The 27,966-nt window shown below is 38.3% G+C and overlaps 1 protein-coding gene across 6 annotated transcripts in view; it reads left to right on the top strand.

Moving 5' to 3' along the window:
* LOC117426678 (low-density lipoprotein receptor-related protein 1B-like) overlaps nt 1-27,966 on the top strand; it is a 361,324-nt gene that overhangs the window by 151,242 nt on the left and 182,116 nt on the right. For all 6 annotated transcript variants that reach the window (XM_059033835.1, XM_059033832.1, XM_059033834.1 and 3 more), the window contains exons 7-14: nt 2,608-2,770; nt 11,061-11,283; nt 15,440-15,626; nt 16,408-16,551; nt 19,289-19,525; nt 19,728-19,908; nt 24,411-24,630; nt 25,545-25,734. In XM_059033835.1, the coding sequence (XP_058889818.1) occupies nt 2,608-2,770; nt 11,061-11,283; nt 15,440-15,626; nt 16,408-16,551; nt 19,289-19,525; nt 19,728-19,908; nt 24,411-24,630; nt 25,545-25,734 (1,545 nt within the window). The remainder of the gene's footprint in view (nt 1-2,607; nt 2,771-11,060; nt 11,284-15,439; nt 15,627-16,407; nt 16,552-19,288; nt 19,526-19,727; nt 19,909-24,410; nt 24,631-25,544; nt 25,735-27,966) is intronic.

Raw genomic sequence — 27,966 nt, 5'->3', positions numbered from 1 at the left:
AATTCAGGAGCCAGAAGGTGTGCGATACAACCCTGGGTACCGGAGGCCACCCTGTTGGTTGACATATGCCACCACTGATGTGTTGTCCGTTCGGACCAGCACATGTGTTCCTTGCAACACCAGGAGAAAGTGCTGGAGAGCAAGGAAAACAACCTGCAGCTCCAGCATATTTATGTGCAGGGAGAGGCAACCCTGAATAGCTCTTACTCTGTCGTCTGACAGGTATACGTCGTGTACTGCACCGGTATAAGCTGACTCTTCTCATCGTTGATGGTGAGGCCCAGCCTCGCCACTGCTCCCTCTCGCGACTGAGAGCAAATCAGCCAGTCGTCGAGATAGTTCAGTACTCCCCTGCAACCACAAGTGGGCCAGGATAGCATCCATGGAGCTAGGGAGAGCCCGAACGGCAGCACGTAAAACTCTTCCCTGAAAGGTGAAGTGGAGGTACTTCCTGTGCTCTGGACAAATGAGAACGTGAAAATACGCATCCTGTAAGTCCACGGTGGTAAACCAGTCGCCTGGCCAGACTGACTGGAGAATGTGACGGTGAGTCAACATTTGAAACCTCCTCTCCTCCGAGAACTTGTTGAGGAATCTCAGGTCTAGTATGGGGCGAAAGCCGCCATCCTTCAATATCTCGAGTAGAACCCCTCTCTGCAGGAGGTGGGGTCTACGAGACGAATGGCTCGCTTGCACAGCAAGGCGGCCACTTCTTTCTGGAGTACCGAGACCTGAAGAGGATCCGTCATGGATGTGTGCGTGACTCCTCAGAAGGGGGGAGGTCCTTGGGCTCCCGAGTGGCGCATCCAGTAAAGGCGATCCACGTGGAGTGCAGGATGCGCTCTATAGCCTGGATGTCACCAGCGACCCCTGTAGTCTGGCCGGGCGCCTGCGGGCTTGCCTGTAAGCTGCCCTAGCTGCATTGTCCTCCGACGCTGTAGCTCTTGGTTGGTACATGGTGAGTCCGCAGTGTGAAAAAAAATGGTCGGCTGACGACGGGCACGCTTGCTGCGTCGGGCACCCTTGCCTGCGACAGCCACAGCTGTCTTCGAGTCACCACCAGGCTTGCCAGGCTCCAGGCTAGAGCTTGCCCTTGAAGACCGAAGATCTGGAGCACGTGCTTGAAAGGAGGCGAAGCTCAGTGGCCACCGGCTCTGGGAGCAGGGTCTCTGAGCACGCCATCCAAATATGCAGCTGGAATACCTGCACCTCCGCTGCATAGGCCATCTTCAGGTGCGTTTCCGTAACCCTGCACTGAGGGTTCGGGCACATCGGGTCCCTAGGCAATCCCCCACCGGCGGAGCCTTAACCAAGGCTGCAATAGTGGAGTCAACCGGGAGAAATCCTGCCAGGTCCAGCTTTTCCATGCCTTCCAATGAAGCAAGCTGCTCAGTGCTGACGCCGGTCGATCCCAAGAGGAGCACGCCTCCTGCATAAAGTCAGGAGGTCGTCTTTGAATTGAAAGGGAACTGAATCCCTCAATTAGGTAGATCAATGAGGGCTCCTCACACTGTCCAATCAATACAAAAAATAAATGTGATGAACTTGTTTTGGAGTGGACTCCAAACACATTTTCTTCTAATCATATAATCTTTGTAGAACTTTTAGATGATAGGTCTATAACCATTCAATAACATGGTAATAACTGGATAAATGCCAATTTGCATGGTGACTACTGGTGGAATAAGTGTGTAATTACATTGAAATGGTCTGTACCATGGTGTTGCCAGGTAGCCTACTTATATTAGGTGACAAGCTGTTGTTCACAAGGTCATTTCCATGTAATTACACAGCCATTGCCATGTAAGAGCAGGAACCATTTGTACAGTAATTACCAAGTTCTTCTACTATAATTACATGGTTATTCCTGTCCCCTTAACTCACAACTACTGAGTTCTGTTGCCATGTGCTTGACTTTAGTTGAAGCATAAAAATCACTAGATCACATAGTTTAAATTTCCACACATAGTTTGCTTCTTTGTTTTTTTCACAGATTTCGATGAGAACAATACATGTGGTTTCTTGCATATACTAAATTTAATGTGTATTCCTGTATAATGTAAAATTAGCTAGTTACACAGTGAACTGAATACAATACAACTAGAATTAATTTTAAATTAAATGTTCAGAGGGTTTCTGTCATGTATCTTTTAATAAACTGTAAAAAGTAAGATGGTTAGTTTAATAAACTAATAACAAAAACAAAAACAAAATCACTGCAAAATGTGCAGGATATAGGAAATAAAGTTTTGTGTTTCTTGTAAACATGACAGGTTGTTCTGAAACTCTTTAATACTCTCTACACATGTAGATAAAAAAGCCAACAGTATATTAATAGGGCTCACAGCAGAAGGATTTCAGCATGTCACGTTCATTTGGAGATCTTAATATAGCCTCTTGAGCTGCAGTTTTCCCCAATCAATTCTCAACTGAATATATATATTTTTCAAAGTAATTCATTAAACTGTGTTAGCACACTCTTGAATGTTTGTTTGCTTATCAGCATAACTCAAATGTTACAGGTATTATAGCACCTGCCATGTTGACATGTCTTCGAATCATCTGATGTTTTATTTTCAATGTTTTTTTCCCACTTTTTATTTCTAGATGTGGAACAAATGGCCATTGACTGGCTAAGTGGCAATTTTTACTTTGTGGATCGGATCAGTGACCGAATATTTGTATGTAATCAAAATGAAGATGCTTGCGTCACTCTCATTGATCTTGACCTTCATAACCCAAAAGGAATTGCTCTCGATCCACTCGTGGGGTAAGTAAAAGTTTCTAGTTCACCTGTACCAGCTATGATGTATTTTTATGTAAGCTCTGTTTTCATTATGCTGAAAGAGAATTTGATGATTCATGTTTGTTTTCAGCAATTTAATCCATCTTACATAGACCTGAAACAAGTCATGGAAGGTGGGTGCAAATGTTAAAGCCAAAAAAATCCCATAATTCTCCATCCTCTAGTCAGGCCTACTAAATCTGTTTCTCTTTGTGGAATGATTGATTATTTGACCTCCCTTCAGATATAATTCTGGTTGTCAAGTAATTAAGTTACAGCTAATATAACAATTGGAATTTGCTTTATTAAAAAAAATCATTACTGAACAAATTTGAGTCACAGCTGATTTTATACACAATGAATCATTCAATATGTGGTACCTGGTTAGAGGACAAAAAAGGTCCCAACAATGGTCAGTTTCGTCTTACGTAGTCAATCTGGCTTTTTTTTTTTTATTATCATTAACAGACCATGCTGAGTTTAACAGTATTTATGATGTTTGTAGTTTCAAATATTCTATGTGTTATGATGTTTAGTTCTTCTGTATAGCCATGTGAATATTAAGGTACAAAACGATTTGGGGTAATATACTGTCAGTGCCTGTGTAGGAATCAATGCTGTGATATTTACTAAGGGTCTTATGTGATAACCAGTTAGGTGTTCTGTAGATTTCTTCTAAAGACACAGGTGAGAAGGTTTCATAAGCTTGTTGACACAGGTTATGTAAAGGGAACTTCATCTCTTCCGAATCCTTGAGGAATGATAACCAGTGCAGGCACATACAGGTCCTCATACTCTTGTAATAGTTGCAAGCTTATTTTGAAATGCATTCTTGAACTTCTATAGGAGACCAGGAGTGAATAATAAAATACGTTTTATGAATATTGGTGCAAAATCAATGCAGTTATCGTGCTCATCATGTAGCGTATGACTGCCAGACTGACATGTGGATTAATTAAACAGTTAAACAAAATGTATTGTTTAAATTGTCGCAGTACTTAACATAAGCCATACTTGATGCTGCACTTTATAGAACACTGAATTGATCCATGTAACAGTATACATGTGTGCATTATATTTATAGAGCTGGAGATTTTAACTACATGGAGATTTTTAATATAAATGAAGTGGCGCAACAATCGAGTCAGCTAAAAACATTGCCTAATAATCAAGAAAAATGTTTTGTTTAAATGATTGTGCACATCAACAGTACGCAGAATAAATAAATAAATTAATATCCCACCGCATTGTCACTTGCCACACCAGTGTTACACACATTTCAAATATAAAGACCTTAAAAAAAGTCAAAAGGGAAGCACATGCACATGGTGTCAGTGCCACATAACCATCAATATGACTTACACATATTGAACAATCATGAGCATATAACCACAGATGTTTGGAAGAATTGCATTTACTTAAGGTTTTCACGTCAATGTGACTCTAGCATCTGATCTGAAATCCTTGACAGTGTCAACAAAGAGCGGCACAGCTTGAAGAGAATCCTTTCCAGGTCCCCACTGATGTTTTATTGTTTGTGAGTGTCTCTTTCTAAAAGTCTGCATTGAGACTCAGCATAAATACATAGTTTACATCATTAAATGGTGTAGAAATGTTTATATATCCTTTATCACTTACCATGCAGCTGGGTACACTTTTTAAAATCTAGAAGGAAAGACGGTTTTGCTTATTATTATTATTATTTATTTCTTAGCAGACACCCTTATCCAGGGCGACTTACAATTGTTAGAAGAGATCACATTATACATTATTTCACATTATACAGATATCACATTATTTTTACATACAATTACCCATTTATACAGTTGGGTTTTTACTGGAGCAATGTAGGTAAAGCACCTTGCTCAAGGGTACAACAGCAGTGTCCCCCACTGGGGATTGAACCCACAACCCTCCAGTCAAGAGTCCAGAGCCCTAACCACTACTCCACACTGCTCCACACTGCTTATGGAGAATGCATTTGCCCAGGGGGATAAAAGTTGATAATGACACATTCGAAATTTAGGGACTGCTAGTGAGTACAGTAAATAAGGAATTGTTATGCATTATTTGGTATATCTGGTTAAAATTCAGTTGGATTTATCTGCTTTCTTAAAACATAAAAGAGCATCAGGGTATTATTCAGTTATCAGGTTTTTAAATGATTTTTGCTTAGAACAGATTAAATCAATCAGAATGAAAATTGCATTATTATGCTAATCTATATATAAACACTGTAATTAATTAGCATGAAAATAGAATGAAGACATTTTTGCTCCAAATGAGTGTTTCATTTGTTTTTTTCATCTTTCAAAGTTCATGAAATAAATATATTTTATAATCAAATACTGTATATTGAATAATACATTTAATTCACTATGTAACACAATTTTTGTTCCTGGGTAGTAAGTGTTATTTCCTAATTGCTTATGCCTCAAAAGTATAGAAAATGGCTATTTCCCACAAACTTTGCTTTTGTGACCAGGACAGTGATATTTTGAAATTTACCTATTTCCAATGAGAAAACGTGTGAATTTGTGTCTTTTCGTTCACATAAAGTCAGAAAAAAACAACATATGAATCCAAATTAACATGTATTTATACTAAAGTAATACAAAAATGACTACAAAAGATTTAGAAGTGAGTAGTTTTTCGAGATTTACAATTATACTGTAAATCACTTTCACGAATCAGCCCCCAAATGTAGTCTCCCATCATGTTCTCGTTATACTGTCCTTGGTAGCGGCGTTCAAAGTCCAGTATATCCTGGTGGAAGCGCTCGCCTTGCTCCTCCGAGTACGCTCCCATGTTCTCCTTGAATTTATCAAGATGAGCATCAAGGATATGGACTTTGAGGGACATCCTACAGCCCACTGTGCCGTAGTTCTTCACCAGAGTCTCAACCAGCTCCACATAGTTTTCGGCCTTGTGATTGCCCAGGAAGCCCCGAACCACTGCGACAAAGCTGTTCCAAGCCGCTTTCTCCTTACTAGTGAGCTTCTTGGGGAATTCATTGCACTCCAGGATCTTCTTTATCTGTGGTCCAACGAAGACACCGGCTTTGACCTTTGCCTCAGACATCTTAAGGAAGAAGTCTTGAAGGAACTTGAAGGCTGCCGACTCCTTATCTAGAGCTCTGACAAATTGTTTCATAAGGCCCAATTTGATGTGCAGTACTATTTATATTACTGGAAAGTTCTAGAAAGTTCTAGAAGTTACTCCAAGTTTACTCAGCACTGAATCTATCTGGAATGTTCAGGAAAATAGATAAATTTCAAATTATCACTGTCCTGGTCACAAAAGCAAAGTTTGTGGGGAATAATAGCAATTAGGAAATAACACTTACTACCTAGGAACCCAAAAAAAAAAAAAATGTTGTTACACGGTGTTATAACTTACATTTTAAAGCGTAAGAGGTTTACATAATGAGGGGTGTATGTGAACATTTTAGCATTGCTTTGTTGCTTTTCTAGTGCTGTTCCTGTATAGAGGGATCACTCTGAAATACTGGAATGCATGTTTTTACACTTTACTGTATATATAACTGGAGATGAATGGCTAGCTATACTCAATGTGCCAAGGAGATTGATGTATTGTCTTATTGACAGCTGGAATTATTCTTATTTGTATACAGTCAGTGTGTTTTTTTCTTTCATTATACTAGATTAAGCTTTTCTGTACAAATGTTTTGGCTGGTCTCCCAGTCATAATTCTATTAACACTATCAACACTCTTTACCTCAGATGTTACTACTAGAAAATGTAGTTTCAACAACTTTCAATTACAGACAGGTTAAAAAATCACTCTGCCACTGTGAATAAATCATGTATTGCCAAATGACACTTGGCAAGTGGAAACTTGGCAAGTGGAGGCATCAACAAATGGACAATATGACAAACACTTTTGCCAAGATTCTCAGAAAACTGTTTTTTGTTTTTCTTCGAATCAGATAAATAACAATTCCCATTTAAGGTTTATGAGATTCATTGCAATATGTTACCTTAATAATAATTAGCTATTTGCATACTTAATAGTGGGAGTGTTGACTAATTATCCTTTCATGAGAAATTATCAATGACAAAAACATGTAGGCCTATAGATGGGTATGGATTTGTGCATTATTGAATGCAAAAATATATATTTAAAAAAGATTATAGTAATTATTATAATTATGAAAAAAACATGGGTTTGACTGGGTTGCAACACAGTGGTGTTTACAGTGAAGGGACAGTACAGTAGTCCGTCACGTACCCGTCTGCGGTGGGACCAGAGTAAGGGCGGACATGTAAAAATACGGATAAATGAATCCTGTTTTAAATACCATTATTTTTTTTATTATTCTTTTTATTTATTTTTTAGTAGTCACCAATTATTTTTTATTATTTTCTCCCAATTTAGGCTATACAATTATTATTTAAGCTTGGCTCACCGCTACCACCCCTGCGCTGACTCGGGAGCGGCAAAGACAAATATGCACTGTCCTCCGAAGCGTCTGCCGTCAGCCGACTGCTTCTTTTCACACTGCAGACTCACCATGCAGTCATAACATCGGAAGACAACACAGCTCCGGGCAGCTTACAGGCAAGCCCCCCACCCCCACGGTCGGCAATAGAATAGCCTGGACCCGAACCGGCGATGTCCAGTCTCCATGCATAGTGCCTTTACCCGATGCGCCACACAGCAGCCCCCCACACAATTATTGTTTTGAAATTCAGCTTTTATTAGGGAGCTCCCCTAAATCCCTTGTTGTCATTTTCCTCTGGTGTGGACGTTCTCCTCGATGTAAACAAGCCACTGTTTTGCTCAGCGCCCGTCGGTGTAGCCATGATGGTGTAATCGCCTCGAGCTGCGTACAGGCTACCTGCGCATGCCCCCTAGCCAATCAGGACCTCCCAATCAGCTCAGCACCGGACGAGCCTTCCTGCTCAATTGGTTGCCTAGCACCGCATCTCCTGTTACGCGTCCCAGCTGCTTTCACAAAGGCACACATCCCGCAAGATCCTCCATGTCACAGTGCTGTATACATTTACATTAGTGAAAGGTAATTTACACAGTAGCAAAATGCATAGGATTTTTACGATTTTATTTAATTTTTTTTCAACTATAAGCACAACTCGCTTTTGCTTTCCTGTAGCCAAGAGCTTGATCATGGCGGATAAACAGTTAAGGCAGATGTGTGACGGGCGGATACACGACGGTGACAATAAAACACATAGAAATCCAATATATATGCCATTCAAGCCAAGCTATTTGGGATGGAAGTACATCTGACAAATCTATAAAGCCTGGGGCATCTTGCATAACACCATACAGGCAATCCATTATTAAAATATGCATACATCAGAAGTAAATTAAATCATTTTAAATATTGCAATAATTGCTCGATACTGTATGGGCACCATTGTTGGAATAACAAACACAGCAGAATGCAGCATTTTCATAGGGCCACAAAAATGTCCTTCAATTCAAGTTTCTTTTCACAGCAGTAGCAAAAGTGACTATGATTATATGACATCCCATGTTAATTCAAGTTGATAATTTCTTTGCAAAGTAATTAAGGTTTATGACAAGAGCAAAAATCCAGGCCCTAGTTAGATCACACTTAATTATCTTCTGACTCAAATAAAAGGTGAAATACACAATTTGATCTAAAAGAGACTGTATTCATGGATCATCTTCATGAGTTTGACACAAAAAGATGGCTGTTCTAGTTACTTTAATGTGTTCAAGAATAAGCATACACAAGGTTTCAGCACACCCCAGGCTACCTGCACTTATACATGTCATTAGTTTGCCAGAACATCTTCATTCTTGCCTTCTTTCAGACTTCACTGTCAGTTCTTTTAGGCTGAACTCAGTAATTTGGGGTGGCTGATCTGTGAAATAAGCTAGCTAGTCAAATATGTAATTACATTAGGTAATTAAATGGAACATAGGGTTATCTATCATTCTTTGTTCTACTGTATAACATTCATTTATATTTTTGGGGAAGTTGGCAATAAATGTATGCTTCACAGGTTTACAGCAGTATCTTTTCTAATCAGAAATATTAAACTTTGGTTAATATCATATTTCATAAGAGATCGCATCCTGATTCTTCTCCACCATCGCCTCATCCAGCTCTGAGGGAACTGGATCGACCGCCAGTGGAGGCGGGATCGGTTCCAGTGCAGGTGCCAGGGGCGGAGCTGTGGCAGGTGCAGGGTTAATAGCCTGCTACCTGACCAGGTACTCTAAAACCTGAGCCATTTGGCTCTTTAGGTCAGATATGTCCTTTGCCTGCCTTGAGTGCCTTGACCTCTTGCTGCTCCTTGAAGGAGAGCCTGAGTAGCCACCAGCGCACTCAATCTCCTCGAGGGTTTTGGTGCCTCTGTGTTTGTAGCCTCGGTGCTTCGGCCCCATCGACGCTCCAGAGCTTTGACGATTTGACAATTTGCTGTTTGTCGGCTCCAATGTCCAATTTTCACCTGTGCACGTCCTGCAGGCAGAATCTGCCCCCACAGGCTTCATACTCTGTGCCTGCACCATCCTCGCCACCAGCACCTGCCCCAGAGCAGACCCTGACTTCGCCGTTAGTCGCTCCAGGGGGGTCAGAGCAGGACATGATAATGAGCGAGGGGGAACAGGATGCGCTGTCTATAGCGGCTTTCTGGGATGAGGAGTCCTTCCTACGGGAAGAGACTCTAGACCCAGACCTGACCCAGGTAACGGTCCCCAGTTCTGCGCTTGCCTCAGAGCCTGAGATTCCAGCACCCTCGAGCTCGGTTCGGGTGCTTATGGAACGAGCTGCAAACTTCCTCCAGGTTCCCGGATGCGAACAAATCCACCTTACAGGACGCGCCTATCTCCCCTGGCCATACTTTTGGACCAGCGGAAGAGGAGAGGTGGCTGCCGACAGGTGGCTGCAATGCTCACCTTGGTGCCAAAAAAGGATGGCGGCCTTTGCCCCATCCTAGACCTCAACGGGTTCTTGAGGGAGAGGAGGTTCCAGATGGTCACACATCGCCACATCCTCCAGTCTGTCCGGCCGGGCGACTGGTTTACAACAGTGGACCTGGAAGATGTGTATTTTCACATTCCTATCTGTCCAGCACACAGGAAATATCTCATCTGTCATCTTTTCTTTTAGGGAACCGGGGTTACATCCATAACCTATAGTATGAGTGTGATTATGAGTCTGGATAATGAGTTCTCTGCACACCCCAAGGTTCTCCAACTGGGGTTTTATTGTCAATGTCATTGAGTCGTGTTATGAAACATTAATATGAAATGCTGTTTTTGTTCATTTTTATACAGTAAAAAACAGTGTTTAGAATCAGCTTTATGTTATGTTTTGTTATTGTTTTCACTAATTGAATGCTCACATACTAATAGCTTCCTTGAATACCATTGCTACCTGGCTACATTGTGGGAGGTTTGGTTCCTTTGTTCTGTTGGTTTCCTTCTTTCGGTCTTGTACTGTAATCTGAATATGAATAGGATAGATTTTCTGAGATTTTTTTCAGAGATGTCCCATCCCCATTTTCGAAGATTTTTTTTTTTTTTCTAAATTAGCAAGTATAAGAGAGATTTAGCCAGGCCCAGATGTGTGAACGGTATCTGATTTTTAAAGCCCATAGGGAAGACATGGCTTTGGTTGACATCCACACCAGACACTTAAGGTTTGGGGAAATCAACTGATAGTGTACTGTTAGACCATCAACAGAAGATGAACTTGCAGTATAAAAGAGGAAACAAAAACCTAGACTGTTAGGTGTACTTGAGAACCAGGTTTGAAAACAGTTTAAACATATTAAGAACATCTACTGTACAAGAACAGCAAATGCAAACATAACAAACTCAACTGTAAGAATTCTACTTGGTGATTATTAACATGTATTTAACTAAGAATTTATCACATGCAAATCTTTTTAAAGGCCACAGTGTATCAACATTCAAAGTTACGGGGCTAACTAATTCCACATATTAAACTTCTTTTTTATTTCTTTCATATAAAAACTAATGTAAAATGTTCAACTCCTGTCCACATTGCACCAGAAAGGAAAATTATGCTCTTCAAACATCTCTTTGTATGCAGGCAGAATAGAATTAGATCGGAGGTCATAGCTTATTTTGGATTGTATTAATAAGCTTATTAAAGAGTGAGAAGCATTTGAAATGCCTGGCAACTGGAAATGTAGTGGTGTTGATTCGGGTGCTTCGTAAATGTTCCACAAAGCGGTAGTCCCATGGTTCTGTTCTCATTCTTCATTTTGCAACTTTTGTTTTTCTTTAGAAAGCTATTCTTCACTGACTATGGAAATGCAGCCAAGGTGGAGCGATGCAACATGGATGGAACAAATAGGATGAGAATAGTGGATTTTAAGACTGAACAGCCTACTGCAATCGCCTTGGATTTAGTGAAAAAGTTGGTGTATTGGGCAGATGTTTATCTGGACTACATTGAAGTGGTGGATTATGATGGCAAAAACAGGCACACAGTTATTCAAGGGGAAAATGTGAGTATCTGAGTTATTTATTAGATGTATGTGCTTAATGTCAAGTATTCTATATACAAATTATGAAAACGACACATTATTTACAACAAGACTAGGTGTGCGAAATGTATTTCCCATTTTTTCCTCACTCAGACCCCTTTCTTACTAAATACCTTGGTATCTCTGAATAGATAACTGCCACCACTAAAAATATGCAATAGATTTTAATGAGCAATTCATCTCACAAGAATAATGGTACTCCAAAATGTTTTCCTTTTTCATGGTAAGCAGTAAAACTGGGGATGGGGGAGTTTGTTGCCGGATAACTTCACTCAGACTCCTTGCTCACCAAACATCTTGGTATTGCTTGTCTCTTTTAACAATATTTAACATATGATCCACTTACTACTAATGCGGAATGACTTGGTAAGACATTTTCTCTTCATAACATGAAATATTGTATATTATAGCTTCCGGTAGACTTTGCAATATAATTTTGTAGTTTTTTAAAATGATGTCTAAGTCCTAAAATTCTAGGTGATCCTAAGCCATAGCCGTATACAGTATATGTTGGCTCTTTGTGTTAGCTAATTCTTAAAATAGTGAATTTATCCATATAAATTACTTATTCATTAAGTATTTCTAGTGACTGATGGTTTCCTGACTCTGGTTATAGAGCTGTTTACGGTTTTTGAATTCTCTGTACGTTCTGTATAAATATGCTACAGTTAATCTGCAGTTACACAGAATGTGTGTGGTCTTGAAGACTAATAGAAACGCAAAAATCTATTTGTTGATAAAGCCCACAAGGGACTTGTTGCTATATAACAAAAGCGATGGCCTTCTAATTTAAAATGATTCAGTCCCCCTTCCTCGCATAGTTAGGAGGTCTTTTTTTGTAAATAAGCATGTATGCTCAAAGGACTGCCTGACATACACACATATTTAACAATTATATATTCAAGGATACCAAGATATTTAGTTAGTAAGTAGTCTGAGTGAGGTTATCTGGAAACAAACTCCCCATCTCCTGTTGTACTGTTTTCCTAGAAAAAGGAGAACATTTTGCAGGTCTACTTGCGAGATGCCTTGCTCATTAAAATATTTAGCATATTTTTAAAGAGGAGATGGTTATCTATTCAAATATATCAACATATTTAGTGAGTAATGGGTCTGAGTGAGGAAACATATGCAATAAAATTGCCACCCCCAGTCCTTCTGTAAATATTTTTTTTTCCATAATTTATATAGGCCTACATTTCTTTAGGTTTTTTAGAGTATCTGAGATGTGAGTCATTTATTAGCTGTCTGTGCTTAGTTTAAAGTGTATATATATTTCTATGTTGCAATTAAAACAGAACACTATATTGAAAAAAAAACATATCCTTGTAATCTTCATGTACATGATTGTCCTATGATACACATTTTCCTACATTGTGACGCTCCCTGGTTGGCAGCTTCATTTAAAAATAAACTGCTCCTACAATAAGCACAATACAATGGAGGAGAAATAATGCATTCAAAATAAAGACATAGACACAAACAATGATAACTGGGAAACAATGAGGCTCAGATCAATAACAGATGAATATAAGGATACTTTTTTAAAAGAGCAAGAAAACAAACTTACAAGGATAAATAAAACACTTGCAGATATAAACCTAGCAAAGTCATATTTGCATTCAGTGGGAGAATCTACAGAACTTCACTGGGTAAAAAAGAAAAAAAATGCTTTTTGTAGCAAGAGTGATAGCGTCAACGGTTTGTTTTCAAATGTGTTTTTTTTAATTATATAAATTGTCATATAATTGTCATCATTAATCTTCTGTCTTTGAATGTTTGTTAGAGTAGTGTTGCACATATTATAGTTACATCCCTGCAGTAGGTTCTGTGCTGTGTACTTATGGGTAAAGTGAGAAGACAAAAGTAAGTGCATCAGAAGATACTGGTACTTGGTGTGCCTGGGGTGTTTTTAAGTGCAAAGGCAACTTTCTTGGGAAGAATAAAATACTTTGACGAATATAAAACTAGCAAGACAACTTAAGAGAATGGAATGTGCTGTTCTAGTTCTGTTGCTAGTTTTATATTGTACTTTTAAAGTTGATTTATTCCGTTCAGAAATATGTTTGCCTTTGCAGGGCCTCAATACTTCATGTGCAGTTAGCTTGTAATTGTAAGATGTGCAACATATCTAATTGTACAACACTGAAGTAGTGGATCATATTAGAAAAATAGCTACATTATTCCAGGGAGATAATTGAGTATCTCAAGAAGTTTTGTGTGAGATGCCTGACCTATTTAAATAAATATTAAAAATGAACCCATTGCTGAATTCACAGGTGTTCTTACACTAATAAGGAGAAATAATGATAATATCATTACATTAAGGCCTTTCAAGATGATGTTTAATATTGGCATAAGGCCAGACGGCAACTTAAAATGTTTAAAAAGAAAGTGAGAACTTATTATTATTAGTAGTCGTAGTCGTAGTATACATGGTTGTAACTGGGGCGTTCAGCTACATTCGCTGTGATTTGAAAGAAACACAGAGGGTTTGAAGTTGAAAACACTGTTCAGATGCCCAGGTTTTATTTAGACAGGCAGTTGCAGTAATTGGTCGGGTACTAGCAATAGTAGCCCTAGCGTGGGAGGACATATACAAACATGTATATCAAATAGTCAAAACAAAACATAGTGGGTAAAACAGCTAAAAACAAAAGTTTGCCATCCAGTGACTCAGTGCTGCTCCCACTAAAAGGGAGGTCAGGAACCTTTTCCCTAACACACTCCTGAATAAAGCAGGGTGGGATTAAAATCCTCTAAACTAATCCCTATCCTGAGCACTTGGGTTCTAGTTCACACACAGTGATCGTGCTGTAGCTCACCCTGGTTCCATACACAGTGGTGAGGGTTCTTCTTCTTCTTCACCTCCAGGCTGGTGAAAAACACCAAAAGAAGACCAAACAAAAAAATAAAGGGCTGGCTTTGCAGCTCCTTTTTAAAGGCGGGTGACCTGGGTTAATTGATTATCAATTATTCTATTGACACCAGGCCACCTGCTGCACAGGACATTTAATTTAGACTGGGAGGGGAGTCTAACCTCCCAGTCCTCCCATATCTAATCAAGCAAAAATATATTTTATTTGGAAACTCCACCAAATATACCTTATTACCAGGGGCAGTTCTCAGCCCTGCCACATACCCTACTCAGAATGGAACCCCTCTTGGGTCCAATCGAAATCCTCACCCACGTTCTCCAAGAAAGGAACATTGGGGCTCAGCCGGCCTGTATCAAACACCAGACGGACGGGGCTGCTCCTAACCACTCGCACACCCTGCCGCCTGATGCCAGCTGGCCCCAACACTAGCTCCCGGCGTTTTACTGGGCTTCTGTACAGGGGTACCCGTTTAACCCCCATGGTGAACCCTCGGCTTCTGTAAGGGGTGCCCATTAACCCCTGGCTTACCCCCTAAACCTAGTGTCCCATTAGTCCCTTCTTGGGACATCTCTCCGGAGAACAGGCCTGGCACTGGTGCAAGCCCAGGGCTTACTGCTGGCGTCGCTTGTGGTGCTGGAGAGAGGCGCGCTGGCAACAACAGCGCTGGGCACTCTGGCAATTCCACTTTCTAAAAATAGCAAGAAAACTTTCTACTCGGAAATTCTTCATAATAATACATGCAGTTTTCTTGTGCCACCCCACCCCCAAAAAGGTTAATAAATTCAAAAATACACTAAAGTTTAAAATCAATTGTGAAAAAATTATGTTTTTCAATGTTATTCTCAACACTTCTTTTTCAATTGTTAAAAAATAAACAGTGCTAGTTTTACAATTTCTCTCTTGTTATATCACCATGTCTATTAACACCAGGATATACACCACAGCTGTTCATATGAGGCTGTAATTCTATCTCAGGTTTCTGGTGACACTGATAAATAACTCAAGCTAGATCGCTGTTTTGATTTAACTGTCACAGAAACTCTCATTAGAATGACAGCCTTATTAAGCACAGTTGGGTGGGTATTTTATATATATATATATATATATATATATATATATATATATATATATATATATATATATATATATATTGCATGTAAGAATTTGTCTTATCTGTGACTGATTGTTTAAAAAATGCACTGCCACTACGAATGAAGCCTAATGCTTGTTGATTTCAGGTGAAATATCTGTATGGATTGACAGTCTTTGAAGATTACTTGTATGCAAGCAGTTACGATATCAGTAGAGGCAGTAAGGTTGACATCTTAAAGATAAACCGGTTTAACAGCACGGTTCTCGTGAATTTAACCACGATGGAAAATGCAAGGTCCATTCATGTCTATCACAAACTAACTCAGCCAACAGGTAAACCAGCACTTCTTTTACTTGCATGTAGAACTACAGGGGTTGGAAAAAAATAGAAACAATGGCTAGCCTTGCCTCTTTGACAGTCCATTAAATGTCATCATTGAAGTGTATATATGCTGCATCTCCTTGCTAAAAGTTAGTTCTGTCATGTTGTTCAAGAAATCAGACTTTTATAATCGCTGCTTTACTGAAGCGATTGTTTAAAACAATCTCAAAAGTGAAGACTGGTGAGCAGATTTCCTTGCAATTTCCCACTGTCGACATCCCTGAATACATTTTGGTGATAATCACTGAGATAGTACTGTGATCTGTAAGGAATGGTTCCCTCCTGTCTTGTTCAACCTTTGTATAATGTGTTAGCATATCATATATATATATATATATATATATATATATATATATATATATATATATATATATATATATGAATAGAATATCTTATTTCCCATTTATTCTGGTATGTATTGATAATTGAGAGACTTATTTTTCTTATTATAACCTTTTTACAATATTCTGTTATTCCTGGTGTGCGAATCAAACTTAGTGCCACGTAATGCATTAAATGAAGTAATCCCCAAGGTCATGCATAATTTAAAAATGATCAGGCATACATTCTGAGGTAAAACTGGAAGAAGTTCATAAAAGGAGATTTTATAAACTGCAAAGAAAAAAGTTATGTTAATTATATCTACCTGCCAGTGACTGTTCGGTGGAATTATTTTGAATATTTGTATGCTAATAAATTCGCACACATTGTTTGTCATTTGCCTTTTTTCAGTCAGAAGTCATGCATGTGAAGCAGATCCATATGGGATATCAGGAGGGTGTTCACACATCTGCCTGCTTAGTGGCAGCTACAAATCGAGAACCTGTCGCTGTCGGCCTGGTTTCATCCTTGGAAACGATGGAAAATCATGCAAAAGTGGGTTGCTTTTATTCTTTTATATCTCTGGTGGCACATTCATTCTGTAGTTTATTTTAAAGGGTACCTTTTTATTTTATTGTGTTACATGTTCCCATGTGTTGCTACAACTGTTTACGTAAGGTGTGTGTTGTTTTAATGTTTTTTTGGTTTTTTGGGTTTTTTTTTACATTTTGACCACTTTTTTAACTTTTAAATTGCATTCCCTGCCTCAAGATGGCTTCACATGTACCTGCATGGACCTCTCAGAACTACATTTCCCAGGATGATAGGACTTGTAGATAATTTCCCTCAGGTATATAAAGACTTTCAAGCTGCAACTCTCATAGTGATCCAACAAAGCAACCATGAAGACCAAGGAGTTTTCAGACAAGCTAGGGATAAAGTGGTAGAGAGGCACAGAGCAGGAGAAGGGTACAAGAAAATTTCAAAGGCACTGATTATCCCTCTCAGCACAGTCCATCATTAAGAAGTGGAAGATGCATCACAACACCCAGACACTACCCCAATCAGGTCGCCTTCCCAAACTGAGCAGCCTGGCAAGCAGGAAACTGGTTCAGGATGTCACTCTGAAGCCAACAATGACCTTGAGAGATCTACAAAGTTCTGTGTCTGAGATGGGAGTCAGTGTTCACTCATCAACAATAAGTCCCTACACAAAGCTGGCCTGTATGGACAGGTGGCACGAAATAAGCCATTACTCAAAAAGCCTCATCTTAAAGCACATATGGAGTTTGCGAAAAAGCATGTAGATGATATTGCAGACATGTGGAAAAAGGTTTTGTGGTCAGACGAGACAAAAATTGAATATTTCGGTCTAAATTACAAGCATTACGTCTGGCGCAAGCCCGACACTGCACATCACCCAGTCAACATCATCCCAACTGTCAAGCATGGTGGTGGCAGCATCATGTTATGGGGATGCTTCTCTTCAGCAGGGACTGGGAAGCTTGTCAGGATTGAGGGGAGAATAGATGGTGTAAAGTACATGTGAATCCTTGAGGAAAACCTGTTTCAGTCAGCCAAGACTCTGAAACTGGGGAGGAAATTCACATTTCAGCAGGACAATGACCCGAAGCACAAAGCCAAAGCCACACTGGAGTGGTTGAACAAGAAGTGAATTATTGTTCTCGAGTGGACCAGTCAAAGTCCAGACTTGAATCCAATCGAAAATTTATGGTGAGACTTGAAGATTGCAGTCCATCGACGATCCCCAACAAACTTATCAGAACTGGAGCAGTTTTCCTGTGAAGAATGGGCAAAAATTTCACCATTCTACTGTGCAAAGCTAGTAGAGACCTATCCAAAAGAACAGTAACAGTAATTGCTAGAAAAGGTGCTTCTACCAAGTACTGATTTAAGGGGCTGAATACTTATGCAACCAGTAAATTTTATTTTGTACATTTTCTTTGCAAGTTTTGCTGACTACTTCTGCAAACCACTGTATGTACAGTATGTTTATATTTAATGAATTTCCATAACTTTTGATGGTTTGATAATTTAACTTGCATAGTGTACATTTTTGTGAATAACCTACACAATGGGTATCAGATGGATTTTATTGAAAAGTATTTGCAGAAATAATCATATTCTAAAAAGTATGTAGCTTACTAAATAACCATCATCAATTCAATATGTGAAAACTATGCAATGATTTGAATGCAATGCATATTATCTTTACCTTCCCAATTGAGCATTGGTTTGTAAACAAGGTTAAGGAGTCCTGAAATGGAAACAAGCTTCAAAAGATTAGTAGAACAGAGTTGATATCAATGTTGCCATCTTCACCCAGAAGAGTTAAATCTAATACATAATAATCAATAAACAACATTAAGTGCACTGAAAAAATGTTCATGTTTTGGCTTTTGGCATCATTGACCTGTTATTCTTCAATAATAATAAAAAAATTAAATGTTTACTTTTTTTTCTGAGAAGCCTTAAGGCAGGCCTAGACTTATTCCCTTGAACTTAATAATATCTGTCCCTGCTGTAATTGTTTGGTGTTTGGGGATGTCAGTTAAATCCAGTAGCAAGACCCCCTCTTTTAAGATAATAACTTAGTGTGAGACATGGGCTCCCCAATGTGGAATTTGCTTGAAGCTATAAACCGACTTCCTGGTCTATGTTTCACTTCACCTTGATTGACCTAGTAAGAGATACTCAAAATATAGACCTTAGGGATGTTATTAGTGTTTGCCACAGCAGCTCCAAGCTTTTCTTTATATATTTGTATTATCTTTGGGGGCTCCTGCAGAAGTAATCATCTATGTGTATCAACCTAGACAATAGATTCAGAGCTCTATTGTGAATCTCTGTGTAAAGTTTGTTAGAGTGCACCTCACTGTCAGATTTAATGAATGTTGTAGTCAATACAAACAACATCTAAGCCAGCTCCTAATGAATTGTAAAATTGAATGTCTACAGCATTATAAATGCCTTTTTTTTGCACTGGCTACAACACTATCCCCTAACCTGCCATGTCTTGGAAATACGGGCCATTTTCAACAAAAGAATGATTAATTAGATAGAACCTAATCAGCAGAACTAATTCTTGTTTTAATTAAGGTAATGTAATTAGCTTGTCCACTTGCGTTAGATAGATTTTGATTATAGAAGAGACACATTTTGTGTGTTGAATAAAAATGCTAATTGTGCCGATTAATTAGATGCTGACACTACAGTGTAAAGAAGATTAGTTTGTGCTGGTTTGTTTATTTTTGTAATCTTGCTTCTGCAGAACCCAAGACCGAGCTGTTCCTTTTTTATGGAAAGGGGCGACCTGGAATTATCCGGGGAATGGATCTAAATACTAAATCAGCTGATGAATACATGATACAGATAGAAAATCTTGTGAATCCACGGGCCCTCGATTTTCATGCTGAGGCAAACTACATCTACTTTGCTGACACCACCAGCTTTTTAATCGGAAGACAGAAAATCGATGGCACTGGACGAGAAACAATCTTAAAAGATGGTGAGTGCATTGGTAACCCTTTTCTGATGATCAGCACCTTGCAACCTAAAACATGTTTTTTGCGTTTTAATCAAGTATTTCTGGTGTTTTTAGAAACCTTTACACATATACATTTTTAAAGACCTTTCAAAACACTGAAATTATTTTGTAAAAAGCATATAAACTCATGGCTTGAGGATCAAAGCAACATTTCTTTTTACAGACCTTGACAATGTGGAGGGAATTTCATTGGACTGGATTGGAAATAATCTGTACTGGACAAATGACGGACATAGAAAAACCATCAGTGTTGCCAGAATGGAGAAGGCATCTCAAACCAGGAAGACCCTGTTGGAAGGAGATATGTCTCATCCAAGAGGCATTGTGGTCGACCCACTAAATGGGTATGATTAATCTGCTGTATATCATGTTATTGTAACACCTAAATCTACTGTATTTGTGTGATCTAGTGTATTCTATAATTCAACTGGATTTTTTATATTATCTACCTACATATAAAGCAAGTATCATCTCTCCCTGTAGAGCCAAATACTAAAATAATAACCTACTATTTGAGTAAAGTCGTCCTCTGATTTTTCTCCTTTTGAATACATGGGTGCATTGTGGGTATAGCTGAGTTGACTGCTTGAAGGCAGAACACTGATTTAATAGCAAATAGCCAACACAACGTTCACACCTACAGAAGTTGGTTTGGAATTGGCTTATTGGATGTTTCCATACTTTGTGTAATTTGTGTTTGTACTTAAATTGGCTGTAATTCCATTAACTAGTTGGGCTGGAAAATTATCTTTGCCATTAGTCATTTCTGGCAGGGATGTCTGTACCTGCAACAAATAACTGGCCTTAGACAGTCAATGCTATTATACTTGATTAGTCACAGTTTGCTGTCTTTACTAATAAATGGTCAGATATATCTGAGCATCAGAATGATCACACAAAGTAATATAACTACATGTGAGGTTCAACCTACAGTCAATTCTGATAAAAAGGCCCATGTCATTAAGAGTAAAAATGCCTTCCAATGCTATTGAAAGCCAAAGAGGGGAATGACCTAAAAGTTTTGCATCACCCTATAGAATTAAGTAATTTTGCTTCATAAAGTCTTTAACATATTGAATTACATCCTGCTTTGTAGTTTTCATATACAAAATATGTACTACTATTATGGCTTCCAGTAGACTTTTGCAATATCATTTTGTAGTTTCTTTGATTACATAAAATATCCATATTCTGTATGTATGTGTGTGTGTGTGTGTGTGTATATCTATCTATCTATCTATCTATCTATCTATCTATCTATCTATCTATCTATCTATCTATCTATCTATATATATATATATATATATATATATATATATATATATATATATATATATATATATATATAGATAGATAGATAGATATTTGTATAATGTCTCAATCCTAAAATTTGATGCAAAACTTGCTATATTTCTGTGATGGAAAGAGTACATTATACAGTATTCATGATTTGACAGATACATTTATTAAAACAGCCCTTAACGTTTTGTTATTATGGCCCATAGTCCGTAAATCAGTATGTCCGTCAGTATCTCACAAATACAATTTTAGCTCTATATTAAAGGAGAATTACTACCTTAAAATACGTTAAAAACAGTACCAAGTTAACAAAGATCCAATTTTAAACGTGAAGCAAGCTTGTCATCTTTCCAGCATTTATGAGAAAAAAACAACCCCAGTAAGCAACCCTGACCCTTTCTTACTTGCTGGATGGCAGAAGGATGGCAACAGCGGCACAGCTCATTTAATACCAGCATGCATTCCACCATTAGCCAAAAACGCAAAACAGCATGCGAAGTAAAAATAGAGAAAATACTGTTCACTTTTTCCAGGTGACCAAATGTGAATTTGTAACCTTAATATAAAGTGAAAATATTTTTTTAAACACATTTCATTGATTTACCACCATGTTTAACAATATTTAGCCTTGTACAGTTGGCCTAGGCTCCCATTATATTGCTGTACACACTTAATTGCCCTACACATATCTTTTGTGGGTGGTTGTTGTACTGCAATGTAATAGAGGTAGTGTATCATTTGTATCTCATGATACAACTGGCGTTAGCAATAATGAACTGTGTTTGATGGCATGAGGCCAATCTCATTATCACCCTCACTGAGTGTGAAAAAAAAATCTGTGAATCCAGTGAGATAGAATACTGTCATATGCACCTCCTTGGGAAAATAATTCAGAGGTGGGAGAAGGTGAACACTTTGAGCATGTCTTGAGTAATATACAGTAGAGTCTGCTTCAGCAGAGCAAGGTAAAATAAGCTGCATTTATAACCGGGCCTTGTGTCCTCCTCAGTCCCTGTATCCATTTTAAGTATAAATCATAAAATGGAGCCTTTACTGAACCTCCTGGTGTGGTTTATATTGTATGAAACAGTGTTTTTATTAATCTTTGGAAACACTAAAGTACTCTCAACTTATCCCTTTAAATCCGGAGTAGGCAACCTTGGCTCTTCCAATCCATCCCACTGCAGGACTTTGTTGCAACCAGACCTTTAATTGTTTAATTGGCCTCCAATAGGGTATAATTATATAATTTTATCATTGATTGAGAGCAGTAGTAGAATACAGCAAAGTGTGGAGCAGTTAAGTGCAAGTTCAAGATGATGCAAGTACTGATACAGCTGGGTGCCATATAGTCCAGTCTAGTCGAGAGTTGTGAGGTTTACAGATGCTGTCTGAACAGGTGTGTCTTGAGGAGGCACCGGAAGCTGGTCTAGGACTGAGCAGTGCTGATATCCATGGGTAGGTCATTCCACCACTGAGGGGCAAGGGTGGAGAAGGAGTGGGCTCTGGTGGCAGAGGAGCAGAGGGGGCAAGTGGGGGTGTCGGGAGAAATAATAGTCTGGAGGTAGGAGGGTTCAGGTCTCATCAACATGTTGATAAGACTTTTTGACAAGTCTTCTAGCAAGGAAAAAAAAGGTCAATCACATCTCTGCTGGATGTAAAACAACTTATGGGAACAAATAATTGATAAGTAACATAACTTTAATGTGTGCTACAGGCATCAGTGTTAGAAATGTTGATGATAGGATATGTTCCGTGAAAATATGTGGTCTTTTTTATACAATATAATCACAGAGAGTAGACAAGGCAACAAGCTGTTCTTAGAATATAAGCTCAAAGAGGGTTAATTTCTCATATATAAAGTGATTATCGTATTCATTTAAATATATTCAACCTGTAAAGTGGTATTGCACATTATTTTGTGCCTGCATAAGAATATTAAAACAGCTGTCCTAATAAATGCCTGATGTTCCTCTGAGACCCTCCTTCCTCAAAGCTAGGAGAAGCTTAAAATAACTATATATATATATATATATATATATATATATATATATATATATATATATATATATATATATATGTATATACAGATACAGTATATATATACAGTGCCTTGCAAAAGTATTCCGACCCCTGACCAATTCTCTCGTATTACTGAATTACAAATGGTACATTGAAATTTCGTTCTGTTTGATATTTTATTTTAAAACACTGAAACTCAAAATCAAGTATTGTAAGGTGACATTGGTTTTATATTTTTAAGAAAAATAAAAAACTGAAATATCTTGCTTGCATAAGTATTCAACCCCTGTGCTGTGGAAGCTCCCAGTTTACACAGATAAAAGAAATTGCCCTAACGAGGACACAATAACCTTACCATTGGCCTCCACCTGTGAACCATTAAAGTTGCTGTCACATTTTCTGGATAAAAACCCCACTGTTGAAGGATCATTGGTCAGGCTGTGAATCTGAAGGAAAATGAAGACCAAAGAGCATCCTACAGAAGTTAGAGATAAAGTAATACAAATGCATAGATTAGAGAAAGGGTACAAAATAATATCCAAGTGTTTGGATATCCCAGTGAGCACAGTTGGATCAATAATCAGGAAGTGGAAGCTGCATCACACCACCCAGGCACTGCCAAGAAAAGGCTGTCCCTCAAAACTCAGTGCTCAAACAAAAAGGAGACTTGTGAGAGAAGCCACAGAGAGGCCAACAATCACTTTGAAGGAGCTACAGAGTTCAGTGGCTGGGAGTGGAGTAATGGTGCACCAGTCAACCATATCAAGAGCTCTGCATAACACTGGCCTGTATGGGAGGGTGGCAAGAAAGAAGCCGTTACTCAAAAAGTACCATCTGAAAGCACGTCTGGAGTTTGCCAGAAAGCATGAGAGTGACCCAGCTGCGATGTGGGAAAAGGTTTTGTGGTCAGATGAGACCAAGATAGAGCTTTTTGGCCAAAACTCAAAGCGCTATGTGTGGTGCAAACCTAACACTACCCATGCCTCAAGACACACCATCCCTACAGTGAAGTATGGTGGTGGCAGCATCAAGTCCTGATCTCAATCCCATTGAGAATCTGTGGCACTATTTGAAAATTGTGGTCCACAAGCGTCGTTTAACCAACCTGAACAACCTGGACCAAATCTGCCAAGAAGAATGGGCCAGAATCACTCCGACACTGTGTGCAAAGCTGGTACATACTTACCCCAAAAGACTTAAAGCTGTTATTGCAGCGAAAGGTGGCTCTACCAAATATTAATGTGTGGGGGTTCAATACTTATGCAAGCAAGATATTTCAGTTTTTTATTTTTCTTAAATATTTCCCAACATAAAACCAATGTCACCTTACAGTAATTGATTTTGAGTTTCAGTGTTTTAAAATAAAATATCAAACAGAACGAAATTTCAATGTACCATTTGTAATTCAGTAATATGACAGAATTGGTCAGGGGTCTGAATACTTTTGCAAGGCACTGTATATATATATATATATAATATAGATACACACACATGATAATCTGTGTAACATGGTATTTTTCTTCAGTTGGATGTACTGGACTGACTGGGAGGAAGATGAAGTCAATGACAGTATTGGGAGAATTGAAAAAGCATGGATGGATGGCTCCAATCGACAGAACTTTGTGACTTCAAAGATGTTGTGGCCCAATGGTTTAGCCCTTGATTACGCGAACAGCAAACTGTACTGGTGTGATGCCTACTATGATCACATTGAGCAGATTTTTCTAAATGGCACAAAAAGAATGGTAATTATGCTTTTAGCAGAATATTAATCTTTGCTGTATTATTTTAGGGTTTTGTTTTCTGAAGTGGAAAATGAAAGTACAGTTGTTGCAACAATCAGTAATTTCCTGTAGAATCAATATTCAAAACTAAACTAAAATCTTTTATTTCACAATATTTTAACCCTTAGCGGTCCATTTATTCACTTGTTTTATCACCAAACTCCTCAATAATGTGATCCAAGTCGTTATTTTATTACTATAACATCTAAAAAAAGCTCTGCAAATGTCTGTGATGTTCTTTGAGCGCTGGATGCGGAAGCAGCTATCTTGTTTGTTTATGTCCGTGTTATCTATGTGGTGTCGGGTCTATCAGTATTCATGAGATACGCCCTTTTTTTCGGCTTCTCTCGGCTCCTATCGGTTTCACTCGGCCATTGAATGGTTGACTTGGCTTTTTCCGGAGAAAAAACGACTAGAGACCTGTTTTTTGCGTCTTTTTGATGTCGGATAGGGTCCGAAATTGGACCGGAAAGGGAAAATTGCGAGATAGGACCGCAAAGGGTTAAGTGAATTAAAATGTGCAATACATAATATGGTGATGCCTAACAGGAATTATACAAATGCGCATTCTTATGATGTGCAATCATTTAAATATGAATTAGACAAAGAAAGTATTCTCTTGGGAAAGCATGTAGACCTGTTTATCCTGACTGTGTGGAACAGTGTAGTATGATACTGTCCATCAGCGGTACCATAAAGTGAATATGTAGCTGCATTGGTCATTGAAGAAACAATTAAATATTGCCAAGGGGCAAAAGTTGTGCTAGGAATGGGGCATGGCTCATTGGTCTGAAGAACCTCTAACTGTTTCTCCTATTCTTATCCTTCCATAACAGAAATTGTGTAACCATTTTAGTTACTCTAATTCATTTTAGGTGGTGTACAATGGGAAAGAACTGAACCATCCATTTGGAATATCGCATTACCGTAATTATATTTTCTGGACCGATTATATGAATGGTTCCATTTTCCAACTGGACCTGTTGACCAAAAATGTGACTCTTTTAAGAAGTGAAAGCCCTCCACTCTTTGTTCTACGGGTCTATGATGCTCAAAATCAGCAAGGTAAGAAAATAAACTCTTTACATTGATGGGTTCTGTTTGTGGTGGGTAAAAAAAATGCTGTTAAGTAAGAGAATAGCCATCCTTTTTTTTCTGTGATGTTAGACAATGATGGAAAATCCAAGCTAAATATAATACAAAAAAAAAATACATTAACAGGTTGTTTCCTTAGGAACTGCAAAGATTGAAAAGAAATGCATTGCACTAAAACGGCAGAGAGGTTCAGAAGGTATCATCAGTTTGAAATGCACTACATGCTAATTTTAACCTTAAGCATGCATGCAGTAAGCATGTCCTGTTTCTTGGTAGCTGTTTCATCTTTCCACCTATAATTTACCGCACCTACTGTAATACACAGTGTTGAGACGTGAAACACTTTTAAGTGGAGTTTAATGTTTTGCTAGAGACAAAGCAATCAACACAATAATAAAACAGTCATTGACCATGTCTATTGTACTGTGCCTCTTCAGTATAAACACTACCATATTCAAATCTATTTATGTACATGCTTGTCTGTTCATATATTTGCCGTCCATGTCTGATTTACTGACATGACTCTAACCTAAGACTGATCATTGAAAATTGGTCTCTTTACCTGGATATGTTGACATACCTTCCATAAAGTCAATGAGATGTGGTAAGTGCAGGGTTCAGGACTAGCTCTATTATGTAGCCAGTTTTATTGTATTGTAGCATGCACGGGGGTAGGGGTCAGGGCTGGGCTGGTAGGTGACGCAATCTAAAACATGAAGACATAAGCCCAATATCTGCTCCTGCAAGGCAGCTGGCTCTTTTGTTCAATGATATTGGCACTGTGCTTCAGAGCGGGAGTACCCGGGTTTGCGTCCCACCTCCACCTGTGAGAAGCCCATGCCTGCGGGAACAGCGGTTCATCACAATATCCATTTAAGTTTACACTATTTATTTTCAAACTAGTTTGACATTTCTTTGTATTGAATTGTTTACAAATCTGATTTTTTTAGGGACTGATTCTCTAAAAAGCCAGACGTGTCCCACAAATGCAATTTGCAATGAATTTCCTCAAACCCCCTGTAGGCAAATACTGTTCCTGTGCTTTAGCATGCCTTTACTTTGTTTACCTATCCTGTACTGCATTTTTGCCAAGGTGAACACTCTTCTATAAGGGTAAAGTGATCACTTTTGAAACATTTAGTAATTTGTGCAGTATTGCATACTTGATACTTATTTAGATTTCATGGCCACAATTAAGATGTAATTCTAGTCCATATTACTTTCTTATTAAGTCTTGTTACTTTTTTGTATATTTAAATTATTTCATATATTGTTTCTCTGACTACATGTTTAGCTATGACTAGATCTGGATGTATAAAAGCATGGCATACCAGACATTGGTATGTTTTATATTACACATATACTTTACCACATTTTGATAAAAAATTGTTATTATGCACTATAGTTCTGTTTTCTTGTTTGTTAACTTGATTACTGACATAACCTAGTATAAAATATACTGTTGCATCAGATTAGTTTTAAGTAAATAATTTCTATTAGAAGATAAATGCAGGCAGTATCTCAACCATTTATTATTTCATGCTGTGAGTTTTGTAAATTGGGTGGTTAGACGGAGAAGCGTAATCACATTAATTTATCTTGCTGTACAATTTCTCTTTGAATACAGAAATAGCACACATGAAAAATTTGGTTTGGAATTTATGAAATGCATTATACATTATATGAAATGCATTATCCTGTAATCCCATTGGAAAACATAAAAAAATGTATATGTTTATAACAATCCAGATGTGAAGCAGTAATTGGAGCAGCAATGATGGAAATCGTTGACACACATAATCACCTGTCACGCTGCTAAGGAGATGGCCCCACATGCTGGGAGTGCACACATAATGGCCAACAGGACAAAATGACTGCTTTATAAACAGATATACATACAAATGTGGCAGTTTGGATCTGTCTCTGTGTGTGCGTGTCTGTGTGTGGGGGTGTGGGTGGGTGTGCATGTGTACGTGTGTGCGTGTCTGTGTGTGTGGGGGTGTGTGTTCCACTATTCATTTATATTTGTTTTTACCTCCCATCCTATTACCTTTTCTCACTGTTAACCATGATTCGCAATTGATAAAGCTCTCACAGCCTTCCATATACAGTGAATTGTAAGAATATTGTATGCATTGTATAATGTAAAGATGCCACGTCTTAATTTACACTATAAGACTCTGAAGTATTTTATTTTTAAAT

The sequence above is a fragment of the Acipenser ruthenus genome, chromosome 11 (assembly GCF_902713425.1).
Source record: "Acipenser ruthenus chromosome 11, fAciRut3.2 maternal haplotype, whole genome shotgun sequence".
In the NCBI taxonomy this organism is placed as follows: Eukaryota; Metazoa; Chordata; class Actinopteri; order Acipenseriformes; family Acipenseridae; genus Acipenser; species Acipenser ruthenus.
This window is presented reverse-complemented; position numbering and strand designations above follow the sequence as displayed.